General features: G+C 33.0%; 1 protein-coding gene and 1 long non-coding RNA gene across 2 annotated transcripts; one reads left to right on the plus strand and one right to left on the minus strand.

Annotated features, from left to right (window-relative positions):
- Window positions 1-2,794: 2,794 nt before the first annotated feature.
- LOC127902244 (uncharacterized) lies at window positions 2,795-4,755 on the minus strand. The gene is made up of 2 exons (XR_008054718.1): window positions 3,938-4,755; window positions 2,795-3,099 (listed from the first exon to the last, which is right to left on the minus strand). It is a non-coding gene; the product is annotated as an uncharacterized LOC127902244 (long non-coding RNA).
- A 3,020-nt stretch (window positions 4,756-7,775) lies between these two features.
- On the plus strand, window positions 7,776-11,719 carry LOC102620383 (putative disease resistance protein RGA3). The gene is made up of 2 exons (XM_006464756.4): window positions 7,776-11,022; window positions 11,123-11,719. The coding sequence occupies exon 1, from the start codon at window positions 7,918-7,920 to the stop codon at window positions 10,990-10,992; it is 3,075 nt and encodes a 1,024-aa protein (XP_006464819.1). The 5' UTR covers window positions 7,776-7,917; the 3' UTR covers window positions 10,993-11,022; window positions 11,123-11,719.
- Window positions 11,720-19,065: the final 7,346 nt, after the last annotated feature.

Consider the following 19,065-nt stretch of genomic DNA (forward strand, 5'->3'; position numbering starts at 1 on the left):
CCTCTTAAGCACCTCGGCTTACCTTTGGGTGGCAATCAAAATCAGTAAGTTTCTGGGATCTAGTGGTGCAGAAAATAGGAAAAGGTTTAGGAGGATGGAAAGGGACTTTTCGAGCGCATCGGGGAAGACTTAAACAGTCTGTTCTTTCTAGCCTCCCCACATATTTCCTTTCTTTATTTGAAATCCCAAGCAAGATAGCCAAAAGGATAGAAAAATTGATGCGTGATTTTCCTATGGGAAAGTTTTGGAGAAGGCGAGAGTATGCATTTGGTGAAATGGGAAACTGTCAGAAAATCTAGAAAAAAAAAATAGATGTTTTGGGTGTCGGCAATGTGATGAACAGGAATCATGCCTCCTAGCTAAATGGCTTTGCAGATTTCCTCTGGAACAATACTCTTTATGGCACAATGTCATAAAGAGTAAGTACGACATCCAAACAATAAATGGGATTCTAAGGTGGTCATTAATGGATCCGACCGCAGCCCCTAGAAGTTCATCTCTTTGGGGTATCCTTCCTCTCATATGCATACAAGATTTGAGGTGGAAAATAGAGAATAGGTTCAGTTTTGCAAAGATGTTTGGTCTCGTACTGTTCCTTTTTGTCAGTTGTTTCCTAGACTGCTATATAGATTGACTCATGATCATAACATCTCTATCAAGTCTAGAATGGTTTTTAGCTCGTCCACTTCATCTTGGAACTGGAATCTTTATATGGAAAGCTAATGTGTCTTGAAAGGTACAATTCGTTGCTTGGGCTCTTTCTCATGATTGAACTAAAACAGCTGAAATCATTCAGAAAAGGGTTGCTAATCTGGTCCTAGCCTGTGGAATACCCTATTTCAAGCTGCTAAAATCTTATGGGCCTTTCTACACTTAAGTGTTTCAATGATTATTGAACATGTATCGGCTTTTGCTAAAGGAGAAAAAGCAAAGAGTACTATGGAAATGTAGCGTTTTGGTTCCTCTATGGGTTCTTTGGCCAGAAAGGAGCAACATCATTTTCGAGGATCCTTGAGAGGAAGATGTCAATTATCTTTGGGATAGAGCTCGGTTTCTAGCTTCTCTTTGGGCCTCAGTTTCAAAGGAAATTCAAGATACTTCATTCTTTTTCACACATTTAAATTGCGAAGGAGATTTAGGTTAGGTGGCTTTTGTTTTTTCGGAAGGTTTTCGCCTTTATTTTGGATGTTGATACTATTTTTGCCTTACCAAGATAGATGACATCTGCACCAATGTAAAGCAATGTCCTAAAGTTCATTTGGTGGACTAAGAATACCAAGTACTTTCAATACTGAATAAAACCATATATATATATATGACATCGATACAAAGGACATCTTAAAAGATCATTTGATGCTTACAAAACTCAATGAAGGAAGTTCTGCTAGTACATCGAATAACATCGCTACAAAGGACATATATGCTAAAAAATCATTTGATGCTTACAAAAATTCTGTGCAGAAAGTTCTGCTAGTACTTGTTTACCTCAGGAAAAAACTCCTCTATGGTAGATAGTAAAACTTAACTACAAAAACAAGAACTGCATAAAATATAGATAAAACATTTAGTGAAAGATTAAAACCAGATCCCCCCAAACCATTGGCAAGCTTAACAATTCCTTCTCTTCAAATGAAAATGTTTTTTTATTAATTTTTTTCATAATAGGCACACCAAGATCAATTCCACATTATAATCAAATTGTTTTCCTTCCCTCTTCCAAGGATAAAAATCTATCAAACAAGCATCATTATTTCCTTGGTGCTAGATCTAAAATTAAAGAGGCACATACCATTACCAAAAGAATTAAAAACTGAAATTCTAGCTAAGCAACGCAATAGTGGGGTTGAATTGTGTATCTAAAAGTTATTAAGCAATAAGTTTAAAATTTAATACAAATTTATGCTACAAACTTGAAATAACAAATTTAGTAATAGATAAATTTAAAAGAGATAAGAGAAAGAGAATCGAATACAGAATTTTTACGTGATTTGGCAAACTCTGCATACGTTCACGTCTCTAAGCTAACTGAGCTTGAGGATTCCACTATCCAAACCTTTACAACCCAAGGCTTTAAGATACTTACAATTGACTTCCAATGTGCCAATAAAATCGTTACAATCTAAGATGATCTCTCACCCCCTTTCCCAAAGTGTTTCCCACACTTACAATCACTCAATTTTGATATTAAAATGAAGATTACACAGATTTTCCCTCACACAATATATATGTTTATAAATAAAAGCTCAAAGTGGGATTTGATGAAAGAATAAACAAGTTTGAACTCAATATAATTTGAATATGCAAAAGCAAGCTCAATGACAATTGTTGAATCTTATTCTAAATTTAAATTTGATTGAGCCTTTATAGTTGGAGAAGAAAGTTAGCCATTGTTGACTTTCTGGGCACAATCGGATCGCCGTTAACAGAAGTCGTATTGTTGTTTTGTCTTTGTACAAGTTATCATTATACAAAATTTTGAATTGTCGGATCACCGTTAGAAGATGTCAGTTAACCGTTTAATTCCAGAGAGTTCAATAATCGAAATCGGCTTGTCATTTTCAAGTCACGGTTTACCGTTTGATTCCAAAAGCTCACCTATTCGAAGCTGGCTTGTTGTTTGCATATTATCAGTTAACCGTTATCTTCCAAAACCAATTAAATTAACCTTTAGGTTATCGGTTAACCATTTCAAAGTTAATGGTTATCTGTTTATTTTAAGAACCTCAATTTTGTCCCAAAATACTATTCGGTCTAAGAATTTCATTCAATTTTAAAGACTAACATTTTTAACCTATAACACATATGATTTGTTGTCATTAAAATCAATATTATAAGTATATTATGTCAACAAAAACAACTGAGTAATTCACCTAAAGTTGTCATGCCAAGTTGCCTAGAAATAAGCTCACTGTTTTGGAAATAAACAAACCCATCATTAGAGCACATGGTTTCTGCTCGAATTTCTTCATCTCCTTCAGTTCTAATTAGCTTGTTTGAGCAGGTCTTCTTTTTCACAGTTAAACTGACATAGACTCTCATATTTGCATGCGGTTGGACTACAACATTAAATAATTGTTTCCTAGTCCAAAGCTCTACCGGCTGCATCACATAATTTTACTCAAATTAAAGATAAACAGCAGGCAACAAGACTACAAAATAAATAAATAGCGCATTGATTTACACTTTTTTGACATAAGAACCAAAGTACAAGTGCTATTTAATCAAATTTCTAAATTACAAACAAACATGTCAATATAAAAACAGTCCTCCATGCCAAAATAAAGAATCTAACCCTAGCTCTTTTGGGGGTGATTTAGCAAGAAAGAAATAGCTGCATTTTTAAAGGTGAAAAAGAGGAAGATATCAATGGGTTATCAGCCAGGATTCATTTATTTTCTTCCATTTCTTAATTTGTTCCATACAAAACACATCAATCCCTAAAAGTCTGATTTACCCAAAAGAGACTGCCCAACCCAATGGAAAAATGAGTTATGAGACGTATACTTAGCAAGATTCAGGAACCTCACTTTTAAACGTCAGACACAAACAACAGCCATTTTTGAAACTTAAGCTTCTCTTATATAACAATCCACATTCAGAGAAATATCACTGATAACTCTCCACCTCAGCCCTTCAAAATTTTTATGTACCATTGAACCAAACTCAGATAACTGAAAAATTACTAAGTGATTAAACCAAAAATAACTTAATAAGTATGCTATAACATTAAGCTAAACAGGGTGAAACTAGATATTGATATAAACTCTTCCTGCGGAACGAAGTTTGCTAAAACTACAAATATCGCACTTAGTGACTAATAAAAAGTGAAGAACTAAAAAAAAAAAATCCCAAATAGAAGATGACGACGATAGGTAACCAAACAGTAACTACGAGATTGAAAAATGTATATTTTAGCATTCAAACTTTCATCGCTAACCTTAAGTATTGCAGGCGTTGGAAAATCAACAGAATCCATCCCATCACCCATGTCACTACACATTAGTGAAAAAGCTGCAAGATCATAGAAAGTGTTCTTTGGCGTTATGAGAAAAGAAGATGTGAGAAAATCTTGAGTAGAAGCAACCAAAATCTCTCTATTTTTTGGTGTGTACAAATTATTTTGCACTTAAGGAACACAGAATATCTCATATGGTTACAAGCAATATAAGTTAAAAAGAAGTAATTACTGAGAAAAAAGTATCTTTGAGAGAATGCGTAAGAATGAAAGGCAGTCGTTTGCTACCTTTCACAGATGAAACCAGTGACCAATATTAACAATTGAAAAATTATGAACCAAATGAACAAAAATCATTATTTTACAATAAAACAACTTGCTCCAAGAGATTAAGGTACTCATCCTTATAAGATAGAAGGCTTCCTAAGAACAAATATCTTTTTAACTTATGTATATTGAGTAGAATTACAAATATCCAACAAACCGATCAAGAACAAAAGCAAATAAGAACAAAGACACAATGTTTATAGTGGTTCACCGCCTATTGCAGATGCCTACATCCACTTGAGGAATCAAGCATGGAGATTTCAATATTATGAGTTCAAAGTTACAGAGATCACAAGCTGTGTACAAAGACTACAAAGATCAACTCTTCAGTATTTTCTCTACAATCTAATCTCTCTTCTCGACTGACTAAGAATGTACCGGAAGCAACTACATATACACGTGTGCTCTGCTCTATTTCTTGGTTTGTTATGCCAACAAACCTTTCCAGCCAAAACTAACTGAAACCAAGTGCAACTCACAAGCCATCTTAAGTGAGCGTAAAACGTCACACATCAACGTCGTTCTAATCTATTTGAATTAGAAGCATATCATGTGTCTTACACGTGAAGCATTTACACTTTAGATGACAAATCAAGACACGATGGTTTGGCTCTGAAGTTCCTCAAATGACAAGTCATATGAGTGTCCGTCCTCAACGACTTGTTGTATTTGAGTTTAAGTTCATCCTTATCATTTTACTTTAAAGTTTCATTAGAATTAGGATTAAAGAAAATTTTGCATTGTAAATTTACACATTTAATAGTGAGACGGATAGGAACTTTCCCCCATCACAAATGGGCCTCCGTTCGAGCTTCTTCTGTTTGTGGGACATGCATATGCATCTCATCACCATAAAAATAAATCAGCATCATATGGTTGCAAACAGATTCATTGAATCTCAAACTTCTCCAAGGCATTATTCTCACCTGCAATTCAGCGGCGGACCTGCAGCAAGGCTAGACCGGGCTGTAGCCCGGTCAAACTTAGGAAAAAATCATTCATACCCCTTATTTTACTATCAATTATAGACAATAATAGAGATTTTATTTTGTTTTCATACATGTCCCTAATATAATTATCCTTATATTTTCATTAATTTTATACTATAATGGAGTTTTTATTTTATTTTTAAATATGTCCTTAATTCAATTATATTTTTTTCCAATTGAAATTATTGACTTATTTTATAAAATGAGTAAATTATATATTTACTAGATAGATAAAAAACATTAGGGGGTAAAATGTTATTACTTTAATTTATTTAAAAAAATTCTAATTGAAAAAAAGTATGTCAATCTAATATAAAATTGTCACTAGTATTAAACTACTTAAAAAAAACATGTATTAACAATTATCAGCATTTTCATAAACTTTTTATGTAAATTTTGAGATTTTATTTATTAGTTATATTAACTAAGATAAAATTTGAATATTTTGAGGAGCTTTAATTTGATAGAAAAATCATCAACAACTGGTTCTTTAAAGAGACTCAGAGCGTTTGGCAAAGAAACAACAACACCCAAATACATTTTTGTTAGGTTGAATTTAGTTTATAATTGAAACTTTTGACTAATAATATTTTTATAATTTAAAAAGAGGAATAAATTTGAATTGTTTAATTTATTGAAACCTAGTAATTAAGTACTTGACTTCAAACATTAAAGTTTTCCTTCAATTTTTAATTGATTATAATTACATGTATTCATTTATTTCAACTTAAAATCCTTAATTAATATATTAAACCTTATATAATCCTTGTATAATTACATTTTATTAGAGTCAGATTTCATAATTGTAAAATAGTGTTTTATTTTTTTAATTGCTTTTGTTTTCTACTCTTTTTATATAACTATTTTTGTTTATAACTTATAGCGATAAGATTTTTCGTGCCCCCCTTATTTGATGCAGTTTTTTCTACTTATAAATTTTTATGTTCACTTTAAAATATAAATTTTTAATTTAGCTCGGGTAATACAAATTCCTGGGTCCGCCCCAGCCTGCATGCATAAACGATAAAAAAAAATGGATTGAATAACTAGAAATAAGCCTTAGAAAAAAGTTATAATGTCTGGAATTAACATTGATCACCCTGTGGCACACGATAGACATTCGATACAAGCTTGATTGTTGAAAAGAACATCATCCCCATCTTCCAAATGACGATCTACCATACAGCCGACTTTCAATTCATTGGCAACTCTAGTTCTGAAACTACCATGCAACACCCTGCATAATAAAACAATAAAATAGCATACTAACAAATGAAGCTTTTTCCATATGAGGGATGACGAGTTTTGAATCTTGCCTTGCTGTACCATCAGGATATCTGACCATCCTTGCCCCAGGATATTTATCAGTACCATTCCGGACCCGTTTGACTCACATAATAGTTTCTACAGAATTGTATTAAAAAAAATTCAAAAAAAAAACTCCGCAGAACCATCAGGAACAGTATCGAATCACTTGGGACAATTTGTTATGACTCAAAGAATGTTTTAGCAGACAAAAACCGTATTACTTATGCAGAAAAAACCCAACTTATCTTCTCTATGCTCATTTTGGGTCCAAAACCGAAAGCTAGAGCACACTAGTTTTCGGATTTTCATAAGCTTCTCCAAGACGGCATTCGAATCCTGGCCCAATTTTATGCACGCACCTCGATATGAGTGAAATGATGACATGGGAAAAAAGGAGTTTGTTTCGAGCCATGGAATAGTTTCTATTGAATTTTCAAAAAGTATCTAAGAAAAACTCCGTTTTTTGGTCTTTTCCTTTAAAAAAGTTCTAAAAAACTATTGGAACCTTTTGAAACAGTATCGAATCAGCTGAGAAAGCTCATTACGACCCAAAGAATATTTTTATAGAAAAAATAATATCTAATTTAATTATTTATATTTTTATAATAATTTAATAATAAATTGAGTAAATACATATGATTATTTTTAAAAATAAATTTTACTAAATATTTAATTATTTTTTTTTACAACTGATTAATTTTATAATATAATTAATAATTATTATTTTAAAAGTTGTAGCATTACTAAATTGGCCCTAACACATAAGTGTAAATTACGTGAAATATTAATTAAAAAGTGAAAAAAAAAATGCTTGTGTTGTTGTCAAATAAAACGTTCTCTTATCTTAATGCATGTATTTAATCAACTAAATAAAAAAGAGTGAGACTATTAGCACCCATGTAACTTTCTTTTAAATTAAAAAAAGAAAAAATTTAGAATGAAAAGTGTTTGTGAGGAAACAAAAAAATATAAAAGACTTTAGTGTAACTGTATAAATATAAAGAGTTAGGGAGAGAAATATAATAGTATAATTAAATTTATTTTATCTTTTAATATAATTATAATAAAATAGGAGTTTTATAAGCGTTATAGTCTATAGGGTGCCAATAGTTCAAACGCAATAAAAAAAAAATCTTCCTATCTTAATTTATGTATTTAATTTATTAGGAGGTTATTACAGCGGGATTCACTTTTTGGGAATAATAATTGACGTTTTGCAAGTCTGGTAATCGCATTGACTGAGATAAGAAAAATGAAAACAGAGGCATCTAGTTCTGAAAAGAGACCAACCATTTTTGCTTTGTCAGTTGTCACTATTCTTCTTCACTCAACCAAGGAATGGCGGAAGGGCTTCTCTTTGACACAGTTGGGAAGATCTTGGAAGTGCTTGCGTCCCAAATCTTTCACGAAATCGGATTGGCCTACGGTGTCCAAGATGACATCAGCAACCTCAGGGACACCGTCGACACCATCCAGGCTGTTCTTCTGGACGCTGAAGACAAGCACAGCAGGAAGGATCACGCTGTCACCATTTGGCTCCGGAGGCTCAAAGACGCCGTCTACGCTGCCGAAGATTTGTTGGACGATTTCTCTACTGAGTTCTTGCGCCGAAAGTTGATGTCTGGGAGTAGAGTAACCAAAGAGGTACTTCTTTTCTTCTCAAAATATAACCAATTTGCTTATGCTCTTGAGATGGGTCGTAAGATCAAGGCAATTAGGGAGAGACTAGAGTCTATAAAAAATGATCGGCAGTTCCATCTTCTTCAGCAGCCCTATGAAAGAAGAGTGGAGAATACAAGGAGGGAAACACACTCTTTTGTGCATAAAGAGGACATCATTGGCAGAGATGGTGATAAAAATGAAATTATAGATCGGTTGTTAGATTCGAGTGAGAGTGAGATTGAGTCTGTCGCGGTCATTCCTATAGTGGGTATAGGGGGATTGGGGAAAACGGCGGTTGCTCAGTTAGTGTACAATGACGAGGATGTGAAAACCCATTTTAATCTAAGAATGTGGGTCTGTGTTTCTGATGTCTTTGGTGTGACTACTATTGTTGAAAAGATGATAAGATCTGCAACCAATAGGGAGTCTGAGAAACTTGATCTAGACCAACTACAGGAACGCCTTCGCGGAGAAATTGATGGGAAGAGATACTTGTTGGTTTTAGATGATGTTTGGAATGAGAATCGTGATAAATGGCTTGAATTGGAAGCTTTGCTGATGAATGGTGTGAGTGGAAGTAAGATAGTGGTGACCACTCGCAGTGAACGTGTGGCAAGAATTACTAGCAAGCTTCCGTTTCATGCTCTCAGAGGCCTCCCTGAAGACATGTCCTGGTCTTTGTTTACGCGAATGGCATTTGAACAAGGATCGGAACCAAAAGATTCCAAGTTAGTGCAAATTGGAAAAGATGTTGTAGGAAAATGTGCTGGAGTTCCTCTTGCCATAAGGACGATCGGACGCTTACTTTACTATAACAATACAGAAACTTACTGGCTGCACTTCAGGGATGATGAGCTGTCAAAAGTTCCTCAGGAAGAAAGTGATATTTTACCAAAACTCAAACTCAGTTATGATCATCTGCCATCACCATTGAAACAGTGCTTTGCTTACTGTGCATTGTTTCCCAAAGATTATCTAATAGTGAAGGAGCAACTGGTTTTACTTTGGATGGCACAAGGGTTTCTTGGGCTATCAATCGACAACCAATGTCCAGAAGATGTTGGTCATGAGTATTTTATGAGTTTGCTTTCGAGGTCATTTTTTCAAGATGCAGAATATGATGAATGGGGAAATATAATCAGATGCAAGATTCATGATCTCATGCATGATCTAGCAGAGTCAGTTGCTGGAACTGAGTGTGCCAAGGTGAAACTGGATGCAAGAAATGTTAATGAAAGGACTCATCACATTTCATGTGTTTCTGGTTTCGATTCATCACTGGAATTTCCAACTGCATTGCTTAGAGCTAAGAATCTAAGAACCTTTCTTTCGACAGTTTATTCTTCATCTGACAGGCAACTAAATGAGTCCTACTGTAACAAAATCGTGTCTAGTTTTAAGTGTTTGCGAACGTTAAATTTGAGTAATTCGGAGATTGAGACAGTTCCAAGTTTGATTGGGAAGCTGAAGCACCTGCGATATTTCAACCTTTCTCATAATGCTGATATTAAAAGCCTTCCTGACTCTGTGTCAAGATTGTTGAATCTCCAAACACTAGATCTCTCTTGCTGTGATGACCTTGTGGAATTGCCAAGAGATATTGGAAAAATGGTGAGCCTCAGACATCTTGCAATTGAATCCTGTCTATCCTTGACTGATATGCCAAATGGACTTGGCCAGTTAACAAATCTCCGTACTTTACCATTGTTCATGGTAGGCAGGAAGACTCAGCTGAGCCAATTAAATGGGCTGAACAAATTGAGAGGTTCCCTAAGAATTGAAAACTTGGGTGAGAAGCAAAATTCGAGGTTAGCTAACTTAGAAGCAAAGGAAGGTCTTCAGTCTCTAGTGTTGCAGTGGGATGCGAACAAGACAGTTATTTACATTGATGATGCTCTGTTAGAAGGCCTAAAACCACACCAAAATCTGAAAGAACTTACTATAATCAGGTTTGGGGGCATCAGGCTTTCTAGTTGGCTTTCCTCTGTCACCAATCTGACAATGATTGACATATCCATCTGTATAAAATGCCAATATATTCCAGAGTTGGATCAATTGCCTTCTCTAAAGCGGTTGAGACTCTTTAAATTATCTGCTCTGGAATACATTTCTTCTTCTTCCCCACCATCAACAACTATATTCCCTTCCCTTGAGGAACTCAGAATCTTTGCTTGCCCTGAATTAAAGGGATGGTGGAGGACAGATGGATCCACTACCCAAACGGCAGAGCCACCTTTGTTTCCTAGTCTCTCTAAATTAACAATAGACGGTTGCCCAAAGCTGGTTTTCATGCCGTTGTACCCATCTTTGGAAGAACTGTCTCTGTGTTCTACCAGCTCCCATCCATTGCAGCAAACGATGATGCGAACGACAAATACTGCAGAACCACCATTCTCCAAATTAAAGTCTCTGACCATTGAATCTATTGATGATTTAGAAACTTGGCCAGAGGAAATGATGCCAAACTTTCCTTCTATCCAGAATATATCTATTGAGTTGTGCCCGAAATTGATTTCTCTTCCACAGCGGCTCAATAAAGCTACCACACTAAAGACTGTTGGGATATATGATTGTCCTAATATGGCGATTCTTCCTGAAGGGCTGCAATTACAATCCTTGGAAATCATCCAATGTCCCCAGTTGTCTGAAAGATGTGGAAACAACATGGCTGTTGATTGGCCAAAGATTGCTCATATCCCTAATATTCGAATTGATAACGACTTGATTCAGTTGGGGGATGCTATCAATTGAATGCATAGTAATGATTCTCTCTTTCAACAGGTTGGTATTTCTTTTAAATCCATGTATGTATTTCTGTTTTCCAAATTTTTTCCTACATCCTCTCTTGCTTACTGTGAACTTGTGATTTTGTGTGCACTAGCAATTTGATCGTGAATGTCTGGCTTTGCAAATAAATTTTCAAGGTGGCATAAAGGAGTACCCATCTTTGAATCCTCTTATGTTTGCTGTGTGGTTGTTGGGCTAATTGTTCATTGAAGTTATCTAGTATGAATTTTCATTCATGCACACTGTTCCGGAAGTAATAAGGCTTCTGATTTTTTGGCTAATTTGGAGCTTCATTGTGTACATTTCACTTGGTGGGAGGACATCAAAAATGCAAATCACCGCACTATACTTATTGGTTTTGTACATTTGTTTATTTGTATTTGTCATTTGAGCATGCATAGTTGTTTGTTTTATAGAGTTTCTCATTTTTCATGTAATAGCTTGAAGCATATACTGTATATGTATAATTATACTATGAGGGGGTGATCTCCTACAAGGTGCATCTCTTTTTTCTTAAGTAATCAAATCTTTGTGTAATATTACTATCAAGGTTACTCCCAAAAAAAAAAAAAAAAAAAAAAAAGGGAAAGAAAGAAGAGTGAATAAGGTTGGAGAAGTCAAAAAAACCAGGTTTCTTGTAGTAGCTTGAGCATATATTGTTAATATGAAATGTTGCTATTGATTTTCCAAATTATTTGTTTAACCATGTTTCATTATTTTTGAATTTGTGGGTCTTAGTTGGGCTGAATTAGTTAGGGCCTATTCGGTACTATTTTGTAGCCCATATTTTCATTTTCATTTTCATTTTCATTTATTTTCCAAATTATTTGTTTAACCATGTTTCATTATTTTTGAATTTGTGGGTCTTAGTTGGGCTGAATTAGTTAGGGCCTATTGGGTACTATTTTGTAGCCCATATTTTCATTTTCATTTTCATTTTAATAATACAAGTGAAATACAAGTTTGGTGGGCCTGAACTTAAAATCAAATTATAAAATATAGAAAACAGAGACTATTTGACGGTAATAAAAGTTAAAGCCACTTAGCCACGTTTTCTTTAAATTACACAATGAATTATAAAAAAATATACTATACGTTCTCCTCCAAAGCAGAGAAAATAAAATAAAATTTTCTCTCATCTTCTTCTCTCCCTTCCACAACATGTTATCTCCCACTCTCATCATTTTCTTCTCTCTCTCTCTCTTACTAGAAAGTCTTTTCTTTAACTCCCATTTTCTTCATCTTTTATATGTAATTTTTTTTAATTTAATTTAATTTTTTTCTTTTGTTTTGCATAATTTTTTTCTTTTACTTTTTGGTTCATCTAACACTGACTTCCTTGTCTTTGTTTACAGAAAGCCAAATCTCTATAGATTATTGAGTCATTTTGTTATGTTTTATTCATTTGGGTTTATTTTGTTTTATGGTCTTTGGCTTCTGCTTTTGTAATTTTAAATATCTGGCCGTATATTATTTGTTATTTATTTATTCCTCGTCTTCCTCATCTTTTATTGATTATTTTAAATTACAAACTGAAAGAAAATGTGGTAAGTAGCTGCAAAATTGTCATCAAGTCGATGATCATGTATGTTAAATTTTGAGATTTGAGATGATCGAGAGCCGTTATAGTAGCATTGTGATGTTAATCAGGCCTTTCATTACTTTTTTTTTTTTTAATGCTAGCATGGGTGCAAAGGGCAGCCGTGGATGAGGATTGGAATTTCGTATAAAAGTTTATCTTCATAGAGTAAATGCTTCCATTGATATTGTAATGTTTCTTCTGATCTTAATTAATCATTTGATACCAAATTACCAATTGAGACAATGCTTGCGGATTTTAATTCTTTAATATTTGAATTAATTTTAATCTGAGAACAATAACAAATGCAAGACTTTTATTTATGACTTAAAATATTTAGCAAAAGTTGTTTTTAAAAATGGTACTATCGAACACATATTCAATATTTTTATTATTTTCAATTGTATCTATCGAACACATTTTACTATTTTCAATTTTAAAGTACAAGACATAAAAAATTGAAATTCTATCTTAGCAACCCAAGGGGGGTGAATTGGGTATTTAAGAAAAATATACAAATAAAATCATAAAACAATTTAAATCAATGCTTCAAGAAATTCAATGACAATAAATTTAAAGAGATAAGGGAGAAGAAAGTAAACGCATGAATTTTTACATAGTTCGGCAAAACCCGCCTATGTTCATGCCTCCAAACAAATCGAGTTTAAGAATTTCACTATCTAGACATTTACAACAATGTTTAGACAAGTGGAGATGAATACACACACCTTTTTTCGAAGTATTTTCCACACTTACTCTACTCAATTTTGATATTGAAATGAAGTTTAGAAGGATTACTCTCTACAACAATGTTTAGACAAATTATAGCTCAATAATGAAGCAACAAATGTAGGTAAGCAAAACAAAAACTCAAAATTAGTTGTATGAACAAGTTTAAGCTTTATAGAGATTGAAAAAGTTATTTGATTTGAGTTTGATTCGGATTTTTATAGTTTAAACAAGCAAATTAGCAGTTTTTGGAGAATTTCCAAATCGTCACTAAAATGATACGGTTAGCCGCAATGCTAATGGGGCAAGTTACCGTTACATATCAAATTTGAAATTTTGGCCCAAGCAGATTGCTGCTTGCTTTAAGCTTAGCTGCTATCTTTCTGGACCTGAAGCGGTTAGCTGTTATTAGTTAAGTGGTTAGCCGCTTCTGTTCCAAAGTTCATAGTTTGGAACAAAACTTTTTAAAATTATACTATGGCCTAAAAATTTTTAGACATTTGCAAATATGTCCAATTCCAGAATTTAAAACAATACTATTTGATTTCTAAGTTCTCAAAACTTTTTAATTTAGTCCATAAATTTGAAAAGCAACCAATTTTATAAAATCATTTTTTCTTATATGTATATGAAAAAATGATGATTTATTTAATATGTCATGAAAAATAGCTTGATCTTTTAAATGTTAAATCATGCATACATTAAATCATACTATCTTTACAAGAAATATAACAATAAAGATCGCTTTAAGCCACTACCCTCAATATTCGTCCTTGATTGTATCATTGTCCATTGAGTATCTCGAGCTTGATCTTGCATATATAAATTTTTAGCCTTTAAGAATTAGTGAGATTGTGAAATATAAATCTACCATTTTACCCTTGACATGTGGTTTGTTATTATCAAAATTAAGGTTCGTTTAACTGTTTAGGCTAACAAAAATGATACCAAATGTTTGCTTAAATTCAAAATACAGTAACTGTAAAATATTATTTTCATTCTCATTCACACCACAACTAGGGTGTAATTATTGGGATTATGTACTCTTTAAAGCATACCATTTATTTATAGATGTTAGAGCAAATTTTGAATGGTCCAAAACCCACGAAAAATATAGGTCCAATAAAAATATTTTACATGAAATAACCTAGTCCATTTTCTATAAGAATGACTTGGGCACTTAGAAAATATTTCTAAGTAAAATGTTGAAAGTGCAAGTCTTTGACAAAGCGCTAAAAATATGATTCAAGAAAGACCTAGGTCAATTCTTTACAAAGTAAGACCTAGGTCCATTCTTTGCAAAAAATTATTTAGGTCATTCCTCACAAAGAATAATGTAGACACTAGACACTTAGAAAATATTTTTAAGTAACAGCATACGGGCTAATAAGCACTAGAAAATATTTTTAAGTTAGAGCATACAGGCTAATAAGCATTTTACGGAATGCACCTATAGGTATATATACACTTTACGAAATGCGCCTACGGACAAATCTACATTTTACAAAATGCACCTACGAACAAATACACATTCTACGAAATACAGCTACAAGCAAATACACATTCTACGATATTTTTCTACAGACCAACAAACATTCTACAGAATATGTTTACATGGAAAACATTACAAAATCAATCTTCTTTGTAAGAAACCAATATAAGTGTTGAATTCAAGCTCAAGCCCATTAAAAGGTTAAGGACCCAAAAACATGACAAGTGTCCAAAGAATACTTGTCATGAACAAGTATTGACACATATGAATATGTGTCTCTTTTCATGGGCTTTAACTGAAACTTGTCACAAGAAAAATGTCGCATAAGTTCTCCAATTGACCTTAGGATGCATATATAAAGGCCAAGACCCCCCATTTGAAGGTAAGAGAAAAAAAAAGGGCATAAAATTAATACAAAAACTCTGCCCATCTCATTCTAGATTTTTTCTTTTTAAAATTGAGTAAAAAGAACTGACTTGAGCATCAAAGAGTTATCGTTGGCACGTCAACGCCCTTTGATAATTGCTTCTTTTTATAGAACAATTAGCCGTAATGAGACACATGATTTGAGATGCTCGCCTCAAGGAGAAAATAAGCCACAAATCTTGATTAAGAAGAAAGTTCAAAACACAAATCAATTACTGTACATTGAGTAAAAATTTGCATCAACAATAAATATATATTCTGATTAATAAAATATTTGAGATATTTTTTCAGACATCTTAATTGCACAAATATTTTAAATAATGTCTATTTAATCATATTATATGTATTTATGTGATCATCATATAGATTTATAAAAGACATAAATACAAGTTATTTTATGATTAAAAATTAAGTTCGTAGTTGATAAATGAAATTGGACACCCTATTTATATTTAGATTGTAGTAAATTCATTGAATAATTTGTCTTAATCATGTATGAATTTATTGATGTAGTTGGACTACATTGGACTGGATCACATATGAGATTTAATCAACCTTGAAATAACTGTCAGACTTATTAAATCTTATAGGCTGTCAGACTTATTAAATCTCATATGAATTGATTTTATTACAATCTCAATCTTGAGTTAATTATATTTTCATATTTGTAATTGTCATTTCATTTGAGTTACCATGGGTGCGACATACATTTGTAGTCAAGATTACTTAGTATTTTGATTGAAGCAATTATGAACAGTGAGACTATAAATTAACAGTATAGAATTTGTACAACATATCTCTTGACGAGTTTTTAGTACTTGATCATAGAATGCTCTAGCCAGAATGTGTCAACATAAGTAGTATGTTGAAAATAATCGTTAGAGAAAACCAGTAAGTGTCAAGGAATAAGAGTAATTAATTTGATTGGACAATTGAGATATCAATTTAATTAGCGATGTGTCAACATAAGTAGTATGTTGAAAATAATCGTTAGAGAAAACCAGTAAGTGTCAAAGAATAAGAGTAATTAATTTGATTGGACAATTGAGATATCAATTTAATTAGCGATGTGGTATAAAAGGTTGTTCAGTAAAGAAATCAATGTGACATGAGTCAAATTATTATTCAAGAATATTATCCTAGATACAATATAATTATGGAAGTCAATTTCAATCTTTTAATGGAGTAGATTTAGAATATAAATAATTAGGCTAGTTTAATTACATGTCTAATTATTATAGACATTATTGTATGTACTTATATAATTCCCGGGTTAGCTCATTTAATTGACTATGCCATTATTGGATTGATAAGTAAGATAACTAGCAATTTGAGTTAAAACCCTAAAAATATTATTTGGTGGGAGGCTCTGTTTAATATATTTGTGTTAAGGGATCTTGTGTTATTTAACAAGATGGGCCTCTATAGTAAGAACAATCATAACTTCATTTTTGGCTTTAATTTTATATTTTAATTTAAATCAAATAATTTTGACTTAATAGAATTAAAAAAAGAGATCAAATAAAGAGTTTAGGATTTCCACCAAGAGAGTTGTTCTTTCACAAAAGAGCAGAAGAGCCACAATATATAGCACATAAAAGGAAGTTTTTCTCTAGTTTTAAGAGAATAATTTTTTTATTGTTAGTTACTTACAGTAGTGATAAAAGTGCCCACATGTCAAGTGCGGTTCAAATTTGATTCATAACCTATAGAAAATCGTTGGTGATAGATCGTGATGCAATAAAATCATCAGTGACAAATCGCGATCTAACAAAATTAGTGGTGACGGATCGTGATCTTAAAACCTAAATTACTTCTATGAAAAAGCAAAAATATGATTTATAAATTATTGTAATTTTATATATTATGTGAGAATTGCGGTCCAAATATTTCCACTGCAAAATAATTTTTAACCAAACAGTAATTAGATATATTAAAATACTGGAAAGAATTTTCCATCACTGGCAAAAAATCCGACATCTCTCTATTTCTCAATTGCAGTAATTAACATCCTAATATCGAAGGTCGCTGTTATTTATTGTTATTCCCATTTGAATTCAGCCGAAAAAATACAATCATTTAGTCTGTTAATTGGATTAAATGGCATCATGATGATCCCTTTTTAATGTAACACATACTTTTTGAAATAAACACCTTTGTCGTTCACCCTTGACAGACAACTGCTCTGTGGAACATGCACACAGCATCAGCTTTTATTTCAGTAAGTACACTTAATATTAAATGGGCATGGTTTAGTATGTTATTTTTATTTCTCTGCCATGGCTGTGCCATCTCAGAGCCGCTGGCATTGCAAAGACTAAAGGCAATAAGTTGATAGCTTAATAATAAATATAATCTACAATGTTTCAGGAATGTCTAAATGCAGGAGAGATTTTAAGTTATTGATTTAGAAGTGGACAACCTTGCTTATAGGGGGACTGTCCAAACTTTTTTTTTTTTGAATACTGATTAATCATCATATTACTGCATTACACAGATATTTACGTCCAAACTCCACTCGTATTGCACGAGGGAGAGGAAATTTTTAAAATATTAAACAAATAAGCACGTTAGCCCCCACAAATGCTTTTGTGGGGGCTTGAACCGCTGCCCTCACAAGCATTGTGAGGGCAGCAGCCCACCACTCCGACCAAGCTTGAACCGCTGTCCAAACTTAAATTCTATTATTGTGGCCCTTGCTGAATTTCAAGCTTAAGCTTTTAGTCAAACCTAACTCAACAATTTTATTTGGCCATTGCAACAGACAATAAAGGCACAATTTTATTCTGCCAGAAGGGTTGCAATTACAATCCTTGGAATTCATCACATGTCACCTCCCTATTTATCAGACAGAGGGGGAAGCTACAGGGCAACTGACTGGCCAAAGACTGCTCACAACTCAGGTACTTAAATTGATGGCAAGTGGATTCAAAAGGGGGAATGTATCGACGGAATAGATATTCAGTTAATGGTTGGAAGACTTTGTGGACTGAAGTTGATTCCACACTGGTTATTTGAATCCTCCATAGTCTGTTTGGTGATCGTTGGGGTTAAATAGTTGATTGATAAGAATTACTGTATCATGCAAACAGCATCACTGATCTTTAAGATACATGTTTTGATAAGTTTCTGCATTATTTTATAATGTATTTTGCCGTTCTAGCATTTGCATATTTATTGTTCTGATATTTTTGGCAATGGTTTCCCACACATAGGTGAGGCTCATACACATTCATTTAACTACTGTACGTGTCTTCAGGAATATCTAAATGTTGGAAAGGTTAAAGTTATCTGAATGCTTCAACACTGTAATTAATTGAGATAATTGGAAGTGGTAGTATAACAGGGGAAAATTCAATTTATCAGTATGTTAAATCTTAGATTTCCAACCCTTTTGCCTATCAAAATAGCTTAATATTTCAGGTATTAATTTCATGATCGCTATCTACCTGTAGATAGGGAATCTAGGATGACTCCTAGCTGACAGTATAGAGTCATTCAAGAAAAATGATGTATTGTCTAAGATACAAACTTTGTAACCCTCTTTTGTAGCATATCATTGCTCTCTTTAATTTTTCATAAGTAATTGTAAAAAGTGTGTTAACGAAGCATGGTTTCATCAGTAAAAGCAATAACCTCAAAAAGATACTTGCGTGGTGCGGGTTGGTACCTTACAGGGAAAAGAGAGAAGCGGTTTTAAGTTAAAATAAAAAGGAATACACCAGAAATGGCACCGCCTAATATTTGAACTCAGCAACAAAATTTTGATTTTCTGCTAGATGACTTCAGCTACATTCTGTGCAGCAGCACC

This window comes from Citrus sinensis, chromosome 1, assembly GCF_022201045.2.
Source record: "Citrus sinensis cultivar Valencia sweet orange chromosome 1, DVS_A1.0, whole genome shotgun sequence".
Taxonomy (NCBI): Eukaryota; Viridiplantae; Streptophyta; class Magnoliopsida; order Sapindales; family Rutaceae; genus Citrus; species Citrus sinensis.